This window comes from Plecotus auritus, assembly GCF_963455305.1.
Source record: "Plecotus auritus genome assembly, chromosome: 2".
Lineage (NCBI taxonomy): Eukaryota > Metazoa > Chordata > Mammalia > Chiroptera > Vespertilionidae > Plecotus > Plecotus auritus.
Window position 1 is genome coordinate 185,510,387 of NC_137771.1, and position 19,356 is coordinate 185,529,742.

Here is a 19,356-nt window from a genome sequence, read left to right on the forward strand (position 1 = left end):
CGGACCGCGGGACCTCACCCGAGAGCTTTCAATAAACGCGATTTTTCGCTTTTAACCTGCTTGTCTTGGTCAACTTATTGGTTTCGGTCGGGTTAAGTCTTACAGCTCTGATTAAACCTTACAGAAACTGCAAATGATTCAGTATGGCAGTAGCTAAGGTCGGAGGGGGTGACCCAGTGGGCAGGAAATAAAGCTGATTGACAGATAGCAAGAGCTGAATCCTGAAGTTTGAATTTTATCTAGAATCCATATTTTCAATTCAGGCTTAGACTTTTTAGTAAAGATATGAGACACATTCTCTTAAGTATGTCATAACATGAAATGGTGAGATGCTGAAAAAAAAATAGTAATTTAAGAAAACTTGCTCCTCTTTGAACCTCTGAGCCACTGCAAATAGTAATAATACCAACCTCAAGAGTTTGGGGAGGATTAATAAATACAGTCAATTAGGGAAAGTGCCCGGCACATGGCATTACTCAGTAAATGCTGGTTTTCCCTCCTCTTTTTTCTCTGGGCTTCATCTGCAAAGGCGGTGGAGGGTGGGCTGCTCCCTCACGCCCCTCCCAGGTCCCGGCTCAGCGGTGGGAGGGAGAGGGGGGGCGGCCCCGGGCGGGTCTCTGGTTCCTCGGGATGGCCCAGCCTCCGCTCAGCCGCGTGGGGGCGCTCTAGGCTGTCCCGCGGCGCTCTATGGTTTTCCCCTCCGCCCCGGAAGTGGTTCCGGGTAGGGGTTGGTAAGGTCGGGCCATGGTGGGGCAGAGGTTGGGAACATGGCGTGGCGAGGCTGGGTGCAGAGAGGCTGGTGCTGTGGTCAGGCGTGGGCTGCGCCGGGGGCCGCCCGCAGCTGCTCGGAGCTCCCCGCGGCCCTGGCCCGGCCGCGGCTGCTCGGACGCAGGTAAAGACCGCCGCTCGGCGTCTCGCCTCTGGGCCGGTAGCTCAGGCCGCGCATCCTCAGGGGCAGAGGCCGTGCCGGTCTCTCTTGCTGCTCCGGCTCATCCCCTCTCCTTCCGGTCCCTTCTTCTCTCCCTCCCCTTCTCTCACCTCCGCCCAGTGCTCGCTTCTCGCCGACACCGTGCCCCGGGCCAGGTGCGCAGTGCCCGCCGGTCCAGCTCCGCGAGCCGTGCCGCCCCTTTCCCATCGGGAGGGGCGGGCGGGGCGGGAGGGGAAGTAATCTCAGGGCTGCAGGCGTGCCGGCCTCATAATCCCGCGAGGAAGGTATTGGACACCCGCCCCGCCCCCCTTTTTTAGATTTTGATCTTTTTAATCGTCAAGCATTCTTTAAAAAAAGTATAGTTGACATATAATGTAATATTTTCAAGTGTCCAAGAGTGAGTCTCCAATACGTCTAGTAACCATACAAAGTTATTAAGATACTAGAGGCCTGGTGCACGAAATCCGTGCATGGGTGGGGTCCCTAGGCCTGGCTGGCAATCAGAGCCTATTGGGGCTGTCTCACCCAGTCCTGATCCGGGCTGGGCCAGCTGCCAGCCCAGGCCTGCCGACTGCCAGCCGGGACCTACCGTGGGGAGGTTGCCTGGCTGTGGGAGCCCACTGACCACCAGGGGGCAGCTCCTGTGTTAAGCATCTGCCCCAGGGGTCCTCAAACTACAGCCCGCCGGCCACATGTGGCCCGCCGAGGACATTTATCTGGCCTGCTGGGTGCCGCTGCCTGTCCTGCTTAGCAGCCGACTCGTCCTGGGCCCACAGTGCACATAGGAATTTGTTCATAGTTTGTTTGTTTTTAAACTATAGTTCGGCCCTCCAACAGTCTGAGGGACAGTGAACTGGCCCCCTGTTTAAAAAGTTTGAGGACCCCTGGTGCCCCCTGGTAGTCAGTGCGCGTCATAGCAGCTGGTTGACTGGTCGTTCCTGTTCTGGTTTTTCCGTCGTAATGGTTGCTTAGGCTTTTATATATATAGATAGATTGATTATGTTCCGTGTCCTGTATTGTGTTTATCCTTGGAATTTGTTTTGTAATTGGAAGTCTGCACCTCTTATACCTCTTCACCTTTTTCACCCATTTCTGGATTCTTTTTTTTAAACCTCACTCAAGGATATGTTTTTATTGATTTGAGAGAGAGAGAGAAACATTGATCCGTTGTCTTCTGTATGCGCTCCCATTGACCAGGATCAAACCCGCGACCTTTTGGTGCAGGGGACAATGCTCCAAGCAACTGAGCCACCAGGACTGGGCTGGACTCATTTTTTAAGTGAAGCAGTTACATAGCTGGCAGGATGGTAGTACCGAGATATTATTTTCTTTGTCTTTTTCAAGCCTATGTTCTACAAATTACCTTATTTAGCATCTAGAGAAGTAAGGGAAGATGGAATCAGAGGAGAGCATCATTTTGCCTCTTGCATAGTCCTAGGAGAGGCTTTTCTGTTGAAGAACTGAGATAGTGGAATACTTGGATTCCAGATGATTTGGAAAGAAAACTACTCGAGTCTTCCCAAGTAGAAGCTATGTATGGCTTATCAGCATTGGCTGCTTTTTGTGTTAGAATAATTTAGTTATAAGTTGAGAATATAGAAATCACTCAACTATCCAAGATTCTGATATGTATTTAACTCTAGAACTTGTTCCTGTTCTTTCTAGTTTCAACCTTCCCAGTTTTGTTTTTTTTTAAATATATTTTATTGATATTTTACAGAGAGGAAGGGAGAGGGATAGAGAGTTAGAAACATCGATGAGAGAGAAACATCGATCAGCTGCCTCCTGCACACCTCCCAGTGGGGATGTGCCCGCAACCAAGGTACGTGCCCTTGACCGGAATCGAACCTGGGACCCCTCAGTCCGCAGGCCAACGCTCTATCCACTGAGCCAAACCGGTTTCGGCACAACCTTCCCAGTTTCTGACTTGGTTAGATTGATGCCTTGGAAACCACCTGATAGATGGTGGCAAAGAACATGAAGTGTTTATCTATACTGGGGACCAGCTAGTGGTAAATAATTGAGGCTTCAATATAGTGGAGTCATTGCCTAATCTTAAGGATTACCTGGATCGTTCGTAGAGTAGAATATAACATTTCCTAGGCCCACCCTTGTCCTATCAACTCAAAAGGAGGGGACAGGGGAAGAAGAGTGGAAAAACCTGTACTTCTAATAAGTACTCCAATTGAATCAGAGCAGGGATTGGTGAAAACCACGCATATGTTGTACCTTCATGATACACTTAACATGAAGCATGAGGCACTGATCTTAAACTCCTGGGTAGGTTTGATGGGGGGGGGGGGGGGAAATGAATATGGCTATTAGAAAGCAACAGGTGTATTAAATGTTAAAGCTATGCATTCGGAAGGAAAAAAGAAAAAAATGATTAATGAGTCTTTAGTAAAAATTGGAGGCCATTTGAGAAAAGCAAATGAAACGATATTGAAGGTTAGTATCGAATTTTTTTGCCATTTCTATGCAGAGTTTGAATATTAAATTTATTTGGTTGCATAGAAAAATGTGCATTACAGGAAAATATAGGTAAAGTTGAAATAGGATATATACCTACTTGCCTCGAAATAAGCATTTAAAGTTAATAGGGAGGATGGATTACCACATATAATGTATTAGGTAGGCTGTGACTTCCTGTGCTTCTGAAATTAGTATGCAGAAGAATGAAATCAGGGATACAGTTAAAAAGCAGAGTTCTGGACCATTTCTCATAATTCTGATGTAATAGATCTGACCTGTGGCTGAGAATTTGCTTTTTTTTTTTTTTCTACTTAAATGTTATCATTTTAAAACTTGATTGTCAAGAGCAAAACTCTGGCTATTAAATAATGACAAAACAATGCCAATGCAAAACAGCAATAAGTCAAAACTATAGACATGTTAACATTTTTAGCTACTAAATGAAAGAAAGTTTCTTCTGCTGCTGGTGTATATTTACTCAGAGTCCTCGGACTTGACTGCACAAGACTTTGCAGAAGACTGGCAGTGAACAGATGCCAGCATGAGCAGGAACATGGTTGAAGAAGCAGCTTCAACTTTGCTTTTCCACAATCTGCTGCGCTTCAGTCATTAACTTCTTCAGGTGACCCCATGTTGGCATCTCAGTCCCTTGCATAGCTTTCAGTTTTCTTCTTCTTCTGCTTTGCCGTCATGGGGCAACTCTCAGTCCTTTTGAGTGAAGGGACACAGGAGCTTCTCTGGGTCCATTGTGGTGACGCATGTAACACTCTGGCACCCAAATTGGCTGCACTGCTCCTTCTTACTTCTTTAAATCTGTGGCGCGCGCAGTTCTTGGAGCGATCCCCTCGCCTGACTTTTACTTTTGTGAGTACCCCTGTACTCAGTCCCTGTTCTGGGGCGCCAAATGTAGGTATTTCTCTCTTTCCGCGTCCAGCGCGGCTAGAGAGCGGGTCCAGTTCCTGAGTAGGGGCGGCTAGGGATTGAGAAATAAAAGAAAGAGAGAGACAAGAGACACAGAGATAGAAGGAAAAAGCTGGGACCGGGTGGGACCACCGTCCTCTTCTGATGGAGAGACAGGGACAGGGACCAGAATTTGCATTTTTTACAAGCGCTGCAGGTGGTGATACAAGAATTGTGCAAACTACAGCGGGTTCAAGGCAGCCCACCAGCCAAGAATAGTTTTTACAAAACAAGATGCAACAGAGATTTAAGTTGTTCACAACAAAGACTAAACTATTTGCCATTTGGCCCTTTACAGAAAAAGGAGAAAAATCTCACTTAGACGCTTCAGAAACTTTACCATTATCAAACTTCTGTCAGCACTTCTGAAAAATGGTTAAGGCTAGAAAGAAGTCTGCATTATTTGTCAATTATGCAAAGAGAAGAAAAATAATTGATTGTAGCAGTTACCTGGCGCTTAAATTTTTTAGATTGGGATATCAGATGGGACCCAGCCCTTCAAGAATTTATCATCTAATGGAGTGACGCCCATAAAAATAGGAGGATGTCCACACTGGTGGCATAATGGGGCGAGAGAGCAGGTGGGAAACACTGAGGGGCAGTCAGACATCCCTCTCACAATCCAGGACTGCTGGCTCCCAACCTCTTGCCAGCCTGCCTGCCTGATTGCCCCTAACTGCTTCTGCCTGCCAGCCTGATCACCCCCTAACCCAGGGGTCCTCAAACTTTTTAAACAGGGGGCCAGTTCACTGTCCCTCAGACTGTTGGAGGGCCGGACTATAGTTTAAAAAAAATAACAAAAAACTATGAAACAAATTCCTATGTGCATTGCGGGCCCGGGACGAATAGGCTGCTAAGCAGGACAGGCAGCGGCATCCGGCGGGCCGCATGTGGCCTGCGGGCCGTAGTTTGAGGATGCCTGCCCTAACCACTCCCCTGTCAGCCTGATCGATGCCTAACTGTTCCCCTGCCAGCCCGATTGCCCCTAACTGCCCTCCCCTGATGGCCTGGTCACCCCTAACTGCCCTCCCTGCCAGCCTGGTCGCCCCCAACTGCCATCCCCTGCAGGTCTGGTCACCCCCAACTGCCCTCCCCTGCCAGCCTGGTTGCCCCCAACTGCCATCCCCTGCAGGTCTGGTCACCCCTAACTGCTCTTCCCTGCTGGCCCAGTCACCCCTAACTGCCCTCCCCTGCTGGCCTTGTCGCCCCTAACTGCTCTCCACTGCTGGCCTGGTTCCCCAAACTGCCCTCCCCTGCAGGCCTGCCCTCCCCTGCAGGCCTGGGTCCCCCCCAACTGCCCTCCCTTGTAGGCCTGGTCCCTCCCAACTGCCCTCCCCTGCCAGCCATCTTGTGGTGGCCATCTTGTGTCCACATGGGGGCGGCCATCTTTGGCCACAGGGGGCAGTCATTTGTGTGTTGGAGTGATGGTCAATTTGCATATTACTCTTTTATTATATAGGATGACTTTTTCTATTTAAAAGTTATGGGAATCATATTTCTAATTTTTGTTAATCCTAGTCTGATAGTACTAACCTGCAGATAACCATTCTAATTTAAGTAGAAATACTGTTGGAAGTGTCGGGGGTCAGGCTCTGGTTCCTTGCTATTCTAAGTGGTTCACAAACCAGCAGTTTAGGCATCTAGGACAGGGTTGGCAAACTTATTTTGCAAAAGGCCATATGAAAATAGTGACACTCACATGGTCAACTGTCACATATTCTTTTACTTAAACAACTCTTTTAAAATGTAACAATCATTCTTAGCTGGTGGTCCAAATCCACCCTTGAGGCCATAGTTTGTCAACCCATAATTTAGGAGCTGCTTTAGAAATATAGCAGCCCTGCAGAATTAGAACCTGACTTTCACAAGATCCTCAGGTGATTTGTATGTACACTAAAGTTTTCCCATATCTGTGGTAGATTGAAACCCTTGCTGCACATGAGAATCCCCTGGGAGCTCCTAAAAAATATTGATGCCCCAGTCCCATCCCTGGAGAGACTATTTAATTGGTAAGAAGTGGAGCTCTGGTATTTTAAAGGATAGTATGACTCAGAGATGTTAAAATTTCGGTTCCCGACCACTGAAATAAAGCGGTTCGTAAAAAAGGGAGTTGTAAAAAAGCTAGTTGTAATAATTTCGCTGGTGGAGGGTCTTGCCTTAAATTGATAAACACAATATCTGAAGTGCAGTAAAGTGAAGCACAATAAAATGAGGTATGCTTGTATTTTTAAAAGCTCACCAGGCAATTCTAATGTGTAGTATAGGGGAGAAAAGGGTGTTTTGCCTCTACCAATCCTAGGTTCATTGGCTGGGGTCCTGTAAATTAGACTGACAAGAGAAAAATAAGTTGTCTGTGTAAAAACTGTAATTCCCATATATATACTCTTAATATATGTATTATGCAGCTGAACTTGATGGGGCCACCTTGTATAACATTGTCTACCTGGAAGAAGTTAGAGTTTTACAAAAGAAACAAAAATGCTTCACAAATTTATGTGGGTTGAGTTTGAATGGAGAGTGTATAAAGCAGTGGTTCTCAACCTTTCTAATGCCGCGACCCTTTAATACAGTTCCTCATGTTGTGGTGACCGCCAACCATAAAATTATTTTCGTTGCGACTTCATAACTGTAATTTTGCTACTGTTATGAATCGTAATGTAAATATCTGTAAAAAAAAGGTAAAAAAAACCCACACAGATATTTACATTACGATTCATTAACAGTAGCAAAATTACAGTTATGAAGTCACAACGAAAATAATTTTATGGTTGGCGGTCACCACAACATGAGGAACTGTATTAAAGGGTCGCGACATTAGAAAGGTTGAGAACCACTGGACTATAAAGGAACGGTTGGAGCCTTTAAGCATATGTCATTAAGGGGTAGGAGAAAAGAGGAAGCCATCAGGAAAGGGAAATTGAAGAGCAGGGAGTGCAGTCTTACAGGAGCAAGGGCTGGCAAGTGTGATCAGTAGTGTCAGGTTTGTTTTGGTGTGTTTTTTTAACCCTCAACCAAGGACATTTTTCCATTGATTTTTAGAGAGAGGGAAAGACAGAGAGAAATATCGATATGAGAGAAATACACCAATTGGTTGCCTCCTGCACGAGCCCAGACCAGGGCCCAGGCTGATGCTCTACCCATTATTGGCTAGGTGTGTCAGATGTTTGGGGAGGTCAAACTAAAGGGACTCAAACAACAAAACCCTTTGTAGCCCTGGCTGGTTTGGCTCAGAGGATAGAGCATTGGCCTGTGGACTGAAGGGTTCTGGGTTTGATTCTGGTCAAGGGCACATGCCCAGGTTGTGGGCTCGGTACACGGTAGGGGGCATGCAGGAGGCAGCCAATCAATGGTTTTCTCTTCATCGTTAATGTTTCTATCTCTCCCTCTCCCTTCTTCTCTGAGGTCAATAAAAATATATTTTTTAAAAACCCTTTATAAAACATTTGATGTGTGTCCCAAAACTGGTAGTGAAATAAATAGAAGGGAGGGAGACGGGGAAAATCCATCAATTTATAAAGGTCAATATTCATAAAAGGAAATCGTTAATTTGAATTTGGAGTGACTTCAAGGGCAATACTTACATTTAAATGTTCTGGAACCTGGGGGTGGGGGCCATTAGGAAAGGGAAAGGGCGGGCTAAAAGGGGTCAGTGGGGGATAAAGGGGGACATATGTAATACTTTCAACAATAAAGATTTAAATAAAAACAAATAAATAAATGTTCTGGAAATTGACCAAATTTCAAACAAAATAACAAAGCCATTCTGTGCTAATTCAAGTTGGCAACTTGGAGTCTAGCTTTTTTTTAAAAAAAATATATTTTATTGATATTTTACAGAGAGGAAGGGAGAGGGATAGAGAGCTAGAAACATCGATGAGAGAGAAACATCGATCAGCTGCCTCCTGCACACCTCCCACTGGAGATGTGCCCGCAACCAAGGTACATGCCCTTGACCGGAATCGAACCTGGGACCCCTCAGTCCGCAGGCCGACGCTCTATCCACTGAGCCAAACCGGTTTTGGCAAGTCTAGCTTTTTTTAAAAAAATTTTTTTGGTTTTGTTTTGCCCTAGCTGTTTTGGCTCCGTGGATAGAGCGTTGGCCTGTGGACTGAAGGGTCCCGGGTTCGATTCCAGTCAAGGGTTCATGCCCAGGTTGTGGGTTCAAACCCCAGTATGAGGCGTGTAGCAGGCAGCTGATCAAGTAATTGCTGTCATCATTGATGTTTCTCTCTCTCTCTCCCTCTCCCTTTCTCTCTGAAATCAATAAAAATATGTTTTATGAAAATATATTTTTATTGATTTTTAGAGAGAAACATCCATGTGAGAGCAGAACATTAATTGACTGCTTCCTGCACGCCCCTCTACTGGGGATGGAGCCCACTTTTCGGTTCATGGGACGATGCCCAACCAACTCAGCCACAGCAGCCAGGGCTCCAGCTTTTTAAAAATTTATTTTTGCTCCATTTCCCTATATTTTTACTTTCTCTTTTTTAAACATTTATTTTAAATTACAGTTGACATGCAATATGTATTATTTTCAGGTATACAACATATTGATTAGACATTTATATACCTTTCAAAGTAATCACAATAAGTCAACCATCTGTCACCATACGTAGTTATTGACTATATTCCCTATGTTGTACATTACATTTCTGTGACTGGTTTTATAACTGGCGGTTTGTACATCTTAATCCTCTTCATCTTTTTCTCCATTTCCCTGTTGCCCTGGAGTTCTTCCACTTTTTACAGGACTGCAAACGCTGTGTGGAGGATGGATAAAAATTATTTTGTTGATTGATACACAGTAACAGCCCAAACAAGTTCCCTCCACAGTTCAATGATTTGACTTTAAATCCCACCTGGGAGTAGGCGTTTTGGCTTCTTTTGGGCTATTGAGTGTGAATAAATTGAGGTGGTGATGATGCAGGCCAAGTGGAGAGATTTATAGAGGTTTTGATGTTTGGAAGATGCAGTTCTGTTTCTAATCTGTTATTTTCCTCTATAGGTTTAATTTTTTCATTCAGCAAAAATGTGGATTCCGAAAAGCACCCAGGAAGGTTGAACCTCGAAAATCAGGCACAGGAACAAGTGGTGAAGCGTACAAGAGAAGTGCTTTGATTCCTCCTGTAGAAGAAACAGTCTTTTACCCTTCTCCCTATCCTATAAGGACTCTTGTAAAGCCTTTTTTTTTTACTGTTGGGGTAAGAGCTCATATTACTAGGAATTACGTACTTTGCTGCAAGGTGCAGTGTTAAAGTACCATTTGTCCTATTTGGGTTCCCTTAAAGACAAGTGGAGGGGAGGGGTCAAAAGGATCTGGGTATCTTCAGATCATACATAATTACAAGAGAGCACGAATTTAATAATTGCTGTTAGAATCTGGTTCACTTATGTAATCCCAGAAAAGAAACTTATGGGCCTCTTATTTGATACAACATTTCAAGTGATATTAAGTTTAATGTTTTTAATTTTCTTAAAAAATTGCTAGCGTTAATAGGCCTGACGGTACCGTGAAGTTAAAAAATGGGAAACAAGTGTTATTTTCACCTAACAGGTTTCACTATGTCACATGTTCCTTCTATTGGTTTGTATAAAGCCATGAAAATGAAGTATTGTTCTTGGAACAATGTATAGATTTATTTCTCTTTTAAGTTTATTTTGTAATATATTTTTTATAGTTTACAGGCTTTGCATTTGGATCAGCTGCTATTTGGCAATATGAATCACTGAAATCTAGGGTCCAGAGTTATTTTGATGGTATAAAAGCTGATTGGTTGGATAGCATAAGACCACAAAAGGAAGGCGACTTCAGAAAGGAGGTAAACATAAACATGGCTTTCTTTATTCTATTGGTCACAATTCTTGAAGTCTGGTTATTTATGAAGTGTTTTTAATTAATGACAACATTGAATCAGTAGATGTGAAATCAGTACACTTAATATTCTTTGGAGTCAAGTATTTATTAATAGTTTGTATATCTGGCAGTGTTGTACTTGACAGTGTTCCTGGTGGTTTGTCCCTCTACCCATGTGTATCAAGAACCACTAGGGAGCCCTAGCTGCCTTGGCTCAGTGGATAGAGCGTCAGCCTGGGACTGAAGGGTCCCATGTTTGATTCTGGTCAAGGGCACATGCCCAGGTTGTGGGCTTGATCCCCATAGGAGGCATGTAGGAAGCAGCCAATCAATGATTCTCTCTCATCATTGATGTTTCTATCTCTCTCCCTCTTCTTCCTCTCTGAAATCAATAAAAATATATATTTTTTAAAAATCCTTACTCTAAAAAAAAAAAAAAGAAATCACTAGGGCTAGTTGTTAATGTTTTTGGGGCCTCTCCCAGGCCTACTAAAGTTTAAGGGCCAGTTTTACTTGCATCACCTTCCTGGACTATTTTGATTCTATATTCCATATTAGAGTTACAGAGTATTTTTCAAAATATTTATGCCTTGGGGGTAGAGATGCTATGTAGATTTAGAAAACTTCTCAGTGACATGATGTTTATATGCCTCTGGTAAATATCCATTGTTGAGATGGATGCAAGAATGTACAAATACATAGCTTTTAGAGTTTTCATTACTTCATATGCAAGTTGATGGCCCTCTTTTCTCTTAATTGATTTTTTAAAAATATTGCCTTTTAGATAAAACATATATTTTATTTCACTTGACAATATTATTGAGCACTGAGGCCAGAAGCTATTATGCGGATCCAGGTCTATGTGGTTTTTAAGGACCTTCATTATTTTAAGACACATTGCCCCTCCAATTTGGAGAGAGGGTCAGTGTCCTCTTCAATTTTCTCCTTCCTAGGAACTTAATCCTGGCCAGCAAGAGTCTGAGAGGGCAGCCTTGGGTTCTTTTTTCCTAAGAAAGGTTTCTCAAAGTAGGGAGAAGTATTCATTTCACTTTGCTTGCCTATAGACACATACAAGAAGCATGAGTCTGACCTGTTTCAGAGAGGCTTTATGTCAGCAGAACAATGGATAGAATATATATAGGTGAAAACTGCAATACAGCAGTGATTTTTTTAAATATATATTTTTATTGATTTCAGAGAGGAAGGGAGAAAGAAACATAGATGAGAGAGAATCATTGATCGGCTGCCTCTTCCATGCCCCACATTGGGGATCAAACCCAAAACCTGGGCATATGCCCTGTCTGGGGATCGAACCGTGACCTCCTGGTTCATAAATCGATACTCAATCACTGAACCACGCCACTTGGGCAGTAGCAATGATTTTTATCCAGTACAATATGTTTGAGAAATAGTAAAACTAACTTATTCCATAATCCCACATCCCTTAGGTTTCCAACACGTCGGCATAATAGATTTTTGTTGATTTTTTAAAAATATATTTTTACTGATTTTAGAGAGGAAGGGAGAGGGGGAGAGAGATAGAAACATCAATGATGAGAAAAATCATCATCCTGCACGCCCCCTACTGGGGATCAAGCCTGAAACCCTGGCATGTATCCTGACCAGGAATTGAACCCTGACCCCCTGGTTCATGGGTTGATGCTCAACCACTGAGCACACTGGCCAGGCAGCTTTGTTTTCATCTAGTCCCCTTTCTTTCCCTTCCCTCCCCAGCACTGATTACTATAAAGCAAATCCTAGGCATATTTCATCCATAAAAATTTCAGTGGGTGTCCCTGAAAGATTAGGATTCTCTGTTTCTCTTTTTCTAAACCTCAGTATGATTATTATACCTAAAAAAGGGTAATTTTAGTAGAAAATATTCTCAGAATTTTAAAACTAGATTGGACCTTGGTGAATAATCACTTACTGATACTTATCTATATCTGATAGTGTGGTAAGTGCTTTACTTTGTTGCTATTTCTCACAAGAATGCTATTACATATCTGTTACTATCTCTATTTTATAATCAGGAAACTGAAATTTAGAAGTAATCTAATAGATCACAGAGCTAATCAGTGGCTCTGGGTAGAGGATATAGACCGTCTCCTATAAAGCACTTGTGCTTTCCACTCTATGACATGTATTATGTTTGTTGTTCACCAGTGATTTTCATATGCACAAAGCATTTTCTTTCTAGCTTTTCATTTGCCTACCCTGAAAGGATTTACCATATGGTGATATGCATTTTTCCTTCTGTTTTAGATTAACAAGTGGTGGAATAACCTAAGTGATGGCCAGCGGACTGTGACAGGTTTGTGTTAGCTTACACGTTTTAGCCATTCAAGGAAAGAGAAATCAAACCAAAAGGTACAGTATGTCACAGTCAATGGCTTTTGTACCATGCTCACCAATGGTTTAGAAGACATAGGAAGTCTCTGTACCTTTAGGCTAATACCACAGTGTAAAGAATAGTGTGGCAAAAAGGTATACATGATGCTCTGGGTCAATTATTTTTAATTTTGATCTATCTTTGTTGTAGAATGCTAGCTTGTGAAATAGGTTATGAATAATTATTCCGCTATTAAAAAAACAAAAGGGGACATTGATTAAGTACTTTCTTTATGCAGAATGCTTTATACACTTTCTCTCCCTACCTCACAAGGTTGCTTACAGGTTAGTTATTTCCCTTTTTACAGATAAGGAAACTGGCTTTCAGAGAAGGAACTTTTCGACACAGCTAGTAAGTAGTAGAACCAAGGTTCAAAACCTGGGTCTGCCTGATTCTAAAGCGATTTTCTCTTTACTGTGCCATGCTATTTACAAAATCCTCTTTAAATGTAAGCATGCCATACATATCATCATGATAATTTTTATTCTTTGTAAATTTTTATAGGAAGACAATTCTGACTCTTCATGATAACGCTTGTTATTTGAGATTTGTTATATGAACTTAGTTATTTGAGAAATTTGGGGAAATGGATTTGAAAGTCCTTTTTTAAAATTTTTTTCATTAATTTTTAGAGAGAGGGGTAGGAAGAGAGAGAAAAACATCCATTTGTTGTTCCACTTACTTATGCATTCATTCGTTGATTCTTGATGTGCCCTGACTGGTGATCGAACCTGCAAACTTGGTGCATTGGGTCAGTGCTCTAACCAACTGAGCTACTTGGCCAGGGCCAGATTTGAAAGTACTTGAACAATTGTGCACATAGGGAAAAAATAACTTCCTAGGGAAATAGCAAAATACTGCTTTTTCTCAAATATGATTAGACCAAATGATACTCTTAAATATTCTGTACCTAAGTGGAGAAAAGGTGTTTAACCTTCAGTTTTTCTGTGTCCTCATTGGTACCTGATCTAGTCTTCAAGCTTATGGTTCAGACATTGCTTCCTGCAGGAAGTGCATATATTTTCTGAACTCATTGCACCTTTTAATAACATAACAGAACCTGCCTTACATAATTTACATGTAACATTCTCGAGGACATCAATGAGATTTTTCATTTGGTTATAGCACCTAGCACATAACTTGCCAGAGACACTCAGTTAAAATCTGTTGAGTGAATGAATGTTGAGTGGGATCTTGAGTCAAAGGGTTGAGATTTTTAAAGATATATTGTCGTAAAGTAGTCAGTGAGGTCTTAATAAAAATGACTTCAAGATAACTGTAATAGCACATCTGTTTCCAATGGAATTAATGGGTCTTGGGGTTTTTATGTGTGTGTGTGTGGGTGGGTGTGCTTGTTTTCTGAAAGTATCCAAAATTAACTCCCTTAGGATAGTAAAGTTTTGATTTCTTTGATATTTTCAAAGTATCTTAAAATTAGTTGACACATTGTATTCTTTGAAGATGATGAAGATTTTATGCCATTTAATTTTGAGGAAACCTGGGATCAGAATTTAAAACCTTTCTCATGTCAATAAATAATTTATTCAAAGAAATCGGTATATAATTAAAAATCCGAATTCTTTTGCCTAGCTTGCTTTTTCTTTAGTCAAATCAGTTATTTGGCATGAAGAACATAGCAGTAAAGAGACAAATATTGAGTGTAAAGTGCTTCGAATCTTTCTAACGATCTTGAGTCCTTTTTGTCAGATTATCTAAGTGACTTTTAAAGGCTGATGAAAGGTTCAGTGTGACCTCAGCCTTCTCTTGTGTGAAGTAATTATTCTGGTAGTAGTGGTTCTAATTTTACAACATTTGTTAGTGAAGCTTAATAATAAATTAACTACATACTAAGATTCTCATGGTTTACAAACTAGTGCTTTAGTTACGTCTTGTCTCTTTTCAGAGGTACCAGTTCTTAACTTTGCTTAGCTCTTCTGATTGCTTTTCTTATTCTGATCCTAAGTGAGGCGAGCTCAGTCCCCAGTTTTAATTGAGGATAGATTTATGGGGTGACAGATTCACTTGTGCTGCTTTCTTTCCTTGGATTTGTAGATGTTCTCTGAGTGTTACACAGAATAGGAAGAGATTGTGGCTTTGTTTAATCTCTTGTTTGCCCCAAATATTCTTCTCACCCAAGGCTGCCTCAAACTTAAAACATTTGCCTGTAATTGTATTTGACAAACGCCTTCTTGGAAAAGGGGTTTTGTACTTGAGCTCCCAGGCAGGTCAAATATTGACAGATGCCTTGCAAGTGAGTGGGGTCTGCCAGAGCACTATTATCAGATAGGTCAGATGATAACAATTGTTTAGGAATGAGGCTTTGAAAGAGTTCTAGGTCCACTCTGTTACCTCTGTTGGTTGCCAGGCTGCACTAGGAAAGTGGATTGTTTTCAAGGATAACTTATAGCTAGAAAGTGGGGGATGGGACTCGGCAAGTTACAATGCTTCAAGCTCATTGTTCTTAGCAGGATTCTGCCATTTTTCTTAAATACTGGGCTGTTGCAAGACTTCGGCTAGTTTGCAGAGTTTTGAAAAAGTAGATTCTGACAATTTTTGCCAATTTTTATGAAGGAGAGATTTCTTTGCAGGTCCTTCATTATTCTCACTGATGTAATCCAGTGCTTCACTTTTTTAAAAATATATTTTTGTTGATTTCAGAGAGGAAGGGAGAGGGAGAGAGAGATAGAAATATCAGTGATGAGAGAGAATCATTGATTGGCTGCCTTCTGCACACCCCCTACTGGGAATTGAGCCCACAACTCGGACATGTGCCCTTGACCAGAATTGAACCTGGGACCCTTCAGTTGGCAGGCCACTGCTCTATCCATTGAGCCAAACCAGTAGGGCCAGCCCATCACTTTTGGTAAAGGTAGGCACTGAGGCAGCAGAAACCTTCCCAAATCAATAGCACTAAGCTTATCCATGAAGTTACTGAGTCAAGTGAAGGTAGGTAACACACCTAAGTGGAGATATAAGCAGAAACCTTGAGCAATTCCTGTCTTTTGATTGGAGCTTTTAAGCCATTTACATTTAAAGTGATTATTGATAGGTACTCATTTATTGACATTTTATTCTTGTAACTATGTTCCTATGTTCTTTCTTCTTCTTCTGGAAGAAACTGTACTTCTTTGAGCATTTGCATACTAGGTGCATGTACTATCTTATTTAAGCTTCACTACAACCTTCATGAGGTGTAGGAGTATTACCCTCATTTTATAAATGAGGAAACTGAAGTGAAGTGGGTGAAATGCTACAGGCCACAAAGCTATTAAGTGACATACCTAGGATTCAGACCTGTAAAGGCCATTTCCTTTCTACCATATTTTCATTTATTGCAGCAGTCGCCAGCCGATGGTCCATGGACCACTGGTAGTCTGTGAGGTCCGAAAGGTTGGCGACCGCTGATTTATTGGGCTGTCACTGTGTGACTGCTATATTTAATCATACTTTTTCATTTAGTCATCATTCAATTCTTTATGGTAGATTTTATTACCCCCATTTTACAAAAGAGGAAGCTGAGGCTGAGAGGTTAGACCTTTTGCCCAGGTTAGTGTAATTAGCACAGAGTCAGTTCTACTGGACTCCTTCACCCATACCTTTGCACTGCTTCATAGGCCAAGGATTACCACACATCTTTTTCTGTTCACCTGCTGCTGGGAACAGCCTATGCTGTTTCCCTGGTAAGGAGACCTTTGTTTGGTGTCCGAAGTTTTAGAGTGACCAAGGTCAGAAGAAATCCTCTTGGCTACCCTTGTCTCTACTAGAAAGAGCTCTGGATTAGAAATTCTGGTTTGGCCACTAAATTTGGCTCTCTGAAAGCTTGTACCTCTTAGAGCCACAGTTTTCTCAGCTATAATTGGCTTTCAAAATGGGATATGCAAGGAAGAAAATACCTGCTACTTTTCTCATTTCTTTTTAATTTGTTAGTGTGTGTATAATGAATAATAGTGGCTCATATACATGATTTGGGTATGTTTATTCAGTAGTTTACTGGTGGGGTGTCTAACCACAGACCTCTGGTCTATGAAGTGTGAGGGGTTTGGACTACAGTGTGTTCCAGGGCCATAACCTATATAATAAAGGGTAATATGCAAATCGACCGAACTGCGGAATGACTGGTCACTATGACATGCACTGACCACCAGGGGGCAGATGTTCAACGCAGGAGCTGCCCCCTGGTGGTCAGTGCACTCCCACAGGGGGAGCACCATCAGCCACAAGCCAGGCTGGCGAGCACAGTGGCCCCGCCTCTGCGGCAGTGCTAAGGATGTCCAACTGTGGCTTAGGCGGGGAGTGGGCCTAAGCTACCAGTCGGACATCCCCCAAGGGCTCCAGGACTGCAAAAGGGCGCAGGCCGAGCTGAGGGACGACCCCTGGCGCCCCCCCCCCCCCCCCCCGCACGAATGTCATGCACCGGGCCTCTAGTTCTGTCATAATTTACCAGAAAGGTTTCTAGTATTTGGGTTGAAAACTTGGCAATGTTAATTCTTTGACAGTTGTTGATCTTGATATATGTGGTTATTTTTCCCTTTTTCAAGTCTTTTCCCTAGTTGTAGTCTCTACAGCCAGAGATGCTCTCTACTTCCCTACAGTGTTGTAGTGATTGTGATTTCCAAACGTGTATGCTGTCACTGGTTTCTGGAAGGAACCTGAAGCAGCTTGTGGAACTGGCAGAGTAGGCAGGCAGTTTCAGGGGCCCAATCTTGCTCTCTTTGCATTGAATCACAATTAGAGTAAACTGCAAAGCTCTGACTCATTTTCTGATTGTGGAAACCTAGGCAAAACTATTCTCGGTCTTCTTTTCCCTGAGATATCCCAATCACTGTGTACAACGACCTAGACCTAAGAGAGTTCTCTGGGAAGGCAAGGTATTTACCTCACCCCAAAGAAACTAAAGAGCCCTGACCAGTTTGGCTCAGTGGATAGAGCGTCGGCCTGCAGACTCAAGGGTCCCGGGTTCGATTCTGGTCAAGGGCATGTACCTTGGTTGCGGGCACATGCCCAGTGGGGATTGTGCAGGAGGCAGCTGATCGATGTTTCTCTCTCATCGATGTTTCTAATTCTATCCCTCTCCCCTCCTCTCTGTAAAATATCAATAAGATATATATATATATATATATATATATATATATATATATATATATATATATATAAAAAGAGGCAGCCAATCAATGATTCTCTCTCATCATTACTGTTTCTCTCTCTCTCTTCCTCTCTGAATTCAATAAAAAAAAATTAAAAAAAGAAACTAAAGAACCCCAGGTACCACAGTAATCACTGCTCACTTCCTTTAGGATAGCCCCCTGAGGTCTTTCCTCCCATCTGAGGAGGTTCTGCTCACCTGCCTTGCCCAGAGTTCCAGTCGCCTCATTAGGAGATGCACATACTAGTACAGTGTTCATACTTACCTTGCTATGAGTCCTTTTTCTCATCCTTTCGTAAATACTGTCCTCACCATCTTTGAAAGAGTTCCAGTTAGTTTCCAAAAATGGTATAACAGCTGTCACAGTCCCCACTAATAAGAATCTGATAAAATTGATGGAATAAAGTCAGTTAGATGCAATACCAGTAAACACCATTTAATTTACTTTGGAGAAAGGAAAAATGCTTCTAGTTCACCAGGACATTCCACCAATTGTAAGATACATCCTGATTTCAGATATTAAATGGAAAATATTTTAGAATCTATGAAAGTGGAAGTTTCCTTCCATACTTAACTCAAGTAGGAGAGCAAACACTGGAGAGACTAGGAATGCCAGGGGGTAGCTGAGAACTTTAGAGAGTGAGCAAATATGGAAGCCAGCGGTAACTCCAAGATGTAGCAGCTAGCAGGGTCTGTACAATGAATATCTTCTAAAAGAAATCCTCTTACCAGAATGTTGGAATCAGTCCTAATTATGATTGTAGATGTTGAAAGGGCTAGTTGCCTGTTGCCGAAAGAGACTGAGGAATGAATAAATGTTTCAATTTCTTTAATTCAATTAGATGACTGCCTACTATGTGCAAAGAGCTGTGGTACATAAAATTAATGTAGTTTTTGTTTTTTGTTTTTTTTTTAATATATTTTATTGATATTTCACAGAGAGGAAGGAAGAGGGACAGAGAGCTAGAAACATCGATGAGAGAGAAACATCGATCAGCTGCCTCCTGCACACCTCCCACTGGGGATGTGCCCGCAACCAAGGCACGTGCCCTTGACCGGAATCGAACCCAGGACCCCCCAGTCCGCAGGCTGACGCTCTATCCACTGAGCCAAACCGGTTTCGGCTAATGTAGTTTTAAAGTTTGAATTTTTTAAAAAATATATATTTTTATTGATTTTATAGAGGAAGTGAGAGAGATAGAAACATCAGTGATGAGAGAATCATCGATTGGCTGCCTCCTGCATGCCCCATACTAAGGATCAAGCCTGCAACCTGGGCATGTGCCCTGAATGACTTCCTGGTTCATAGGTTGATTCTCAACCACTGAGCAACCCAGCCAGGCAAAGTTTGTAGTTTTCACATCCAATCCAGCCTCAATAATAATTTTGTGACTCAATAGTTAATTCTGTCATTAAATAAACCAACTCAGTTGAGTGGTAGTTCTGGTAACATCAGTTCTTGCAGGAATATGAAAATCACCCAACTCCCAAATGTAAACATTTTTATTTTAATTTTTTTTTAAATATATTTTATTGATCCTTTACAGAGAGGAAGGAAGAGGGATAGATAGTCAGAAACATCGATGAGAGAGAAACATCGATCA

At 42.2% G+C, this 19,356-nt stretch overlaps 1 protein-coding gene across 2 annotated transcripts in view; it reads left to right on the plus strand.

Moving 5' to 3' along the window:
- Window positions 1–672: 672 nt before the first annotated feature.
- Window positions 673–19,356, plus strand: part of PARL (presenilin associated rhomboid like) — a 28,492-nt gene continuing 9,808 nt past the window's right edge. Inside the window, exons 1-4 of one of the 2 annotated variants that reach the window (XM_080655346.1) lie at window positions 673–892; window positions 9,369–9,564; window positions 10,042–10,182; window positions 12,483–12,531. In XM_080655346.1, the coding sequence (XP_080511472.1) occupies window positions 768–892; window positions 9,369–9,564; window positions 10,042–10,182; window positions 12,483–12,531 (511 nt within the window). In that variant the 5' untranslated portion in view covers window positions 673–767. Of the gene's footprint in view, window positions 893–9,368; window positions 9,565–10,041; window positions 10,183–12,482; window positions 12,588–19,356 lie in introns of both variants that reach the window. The other variant, XM_080655347.1, reaches the window with a different exon arrangement.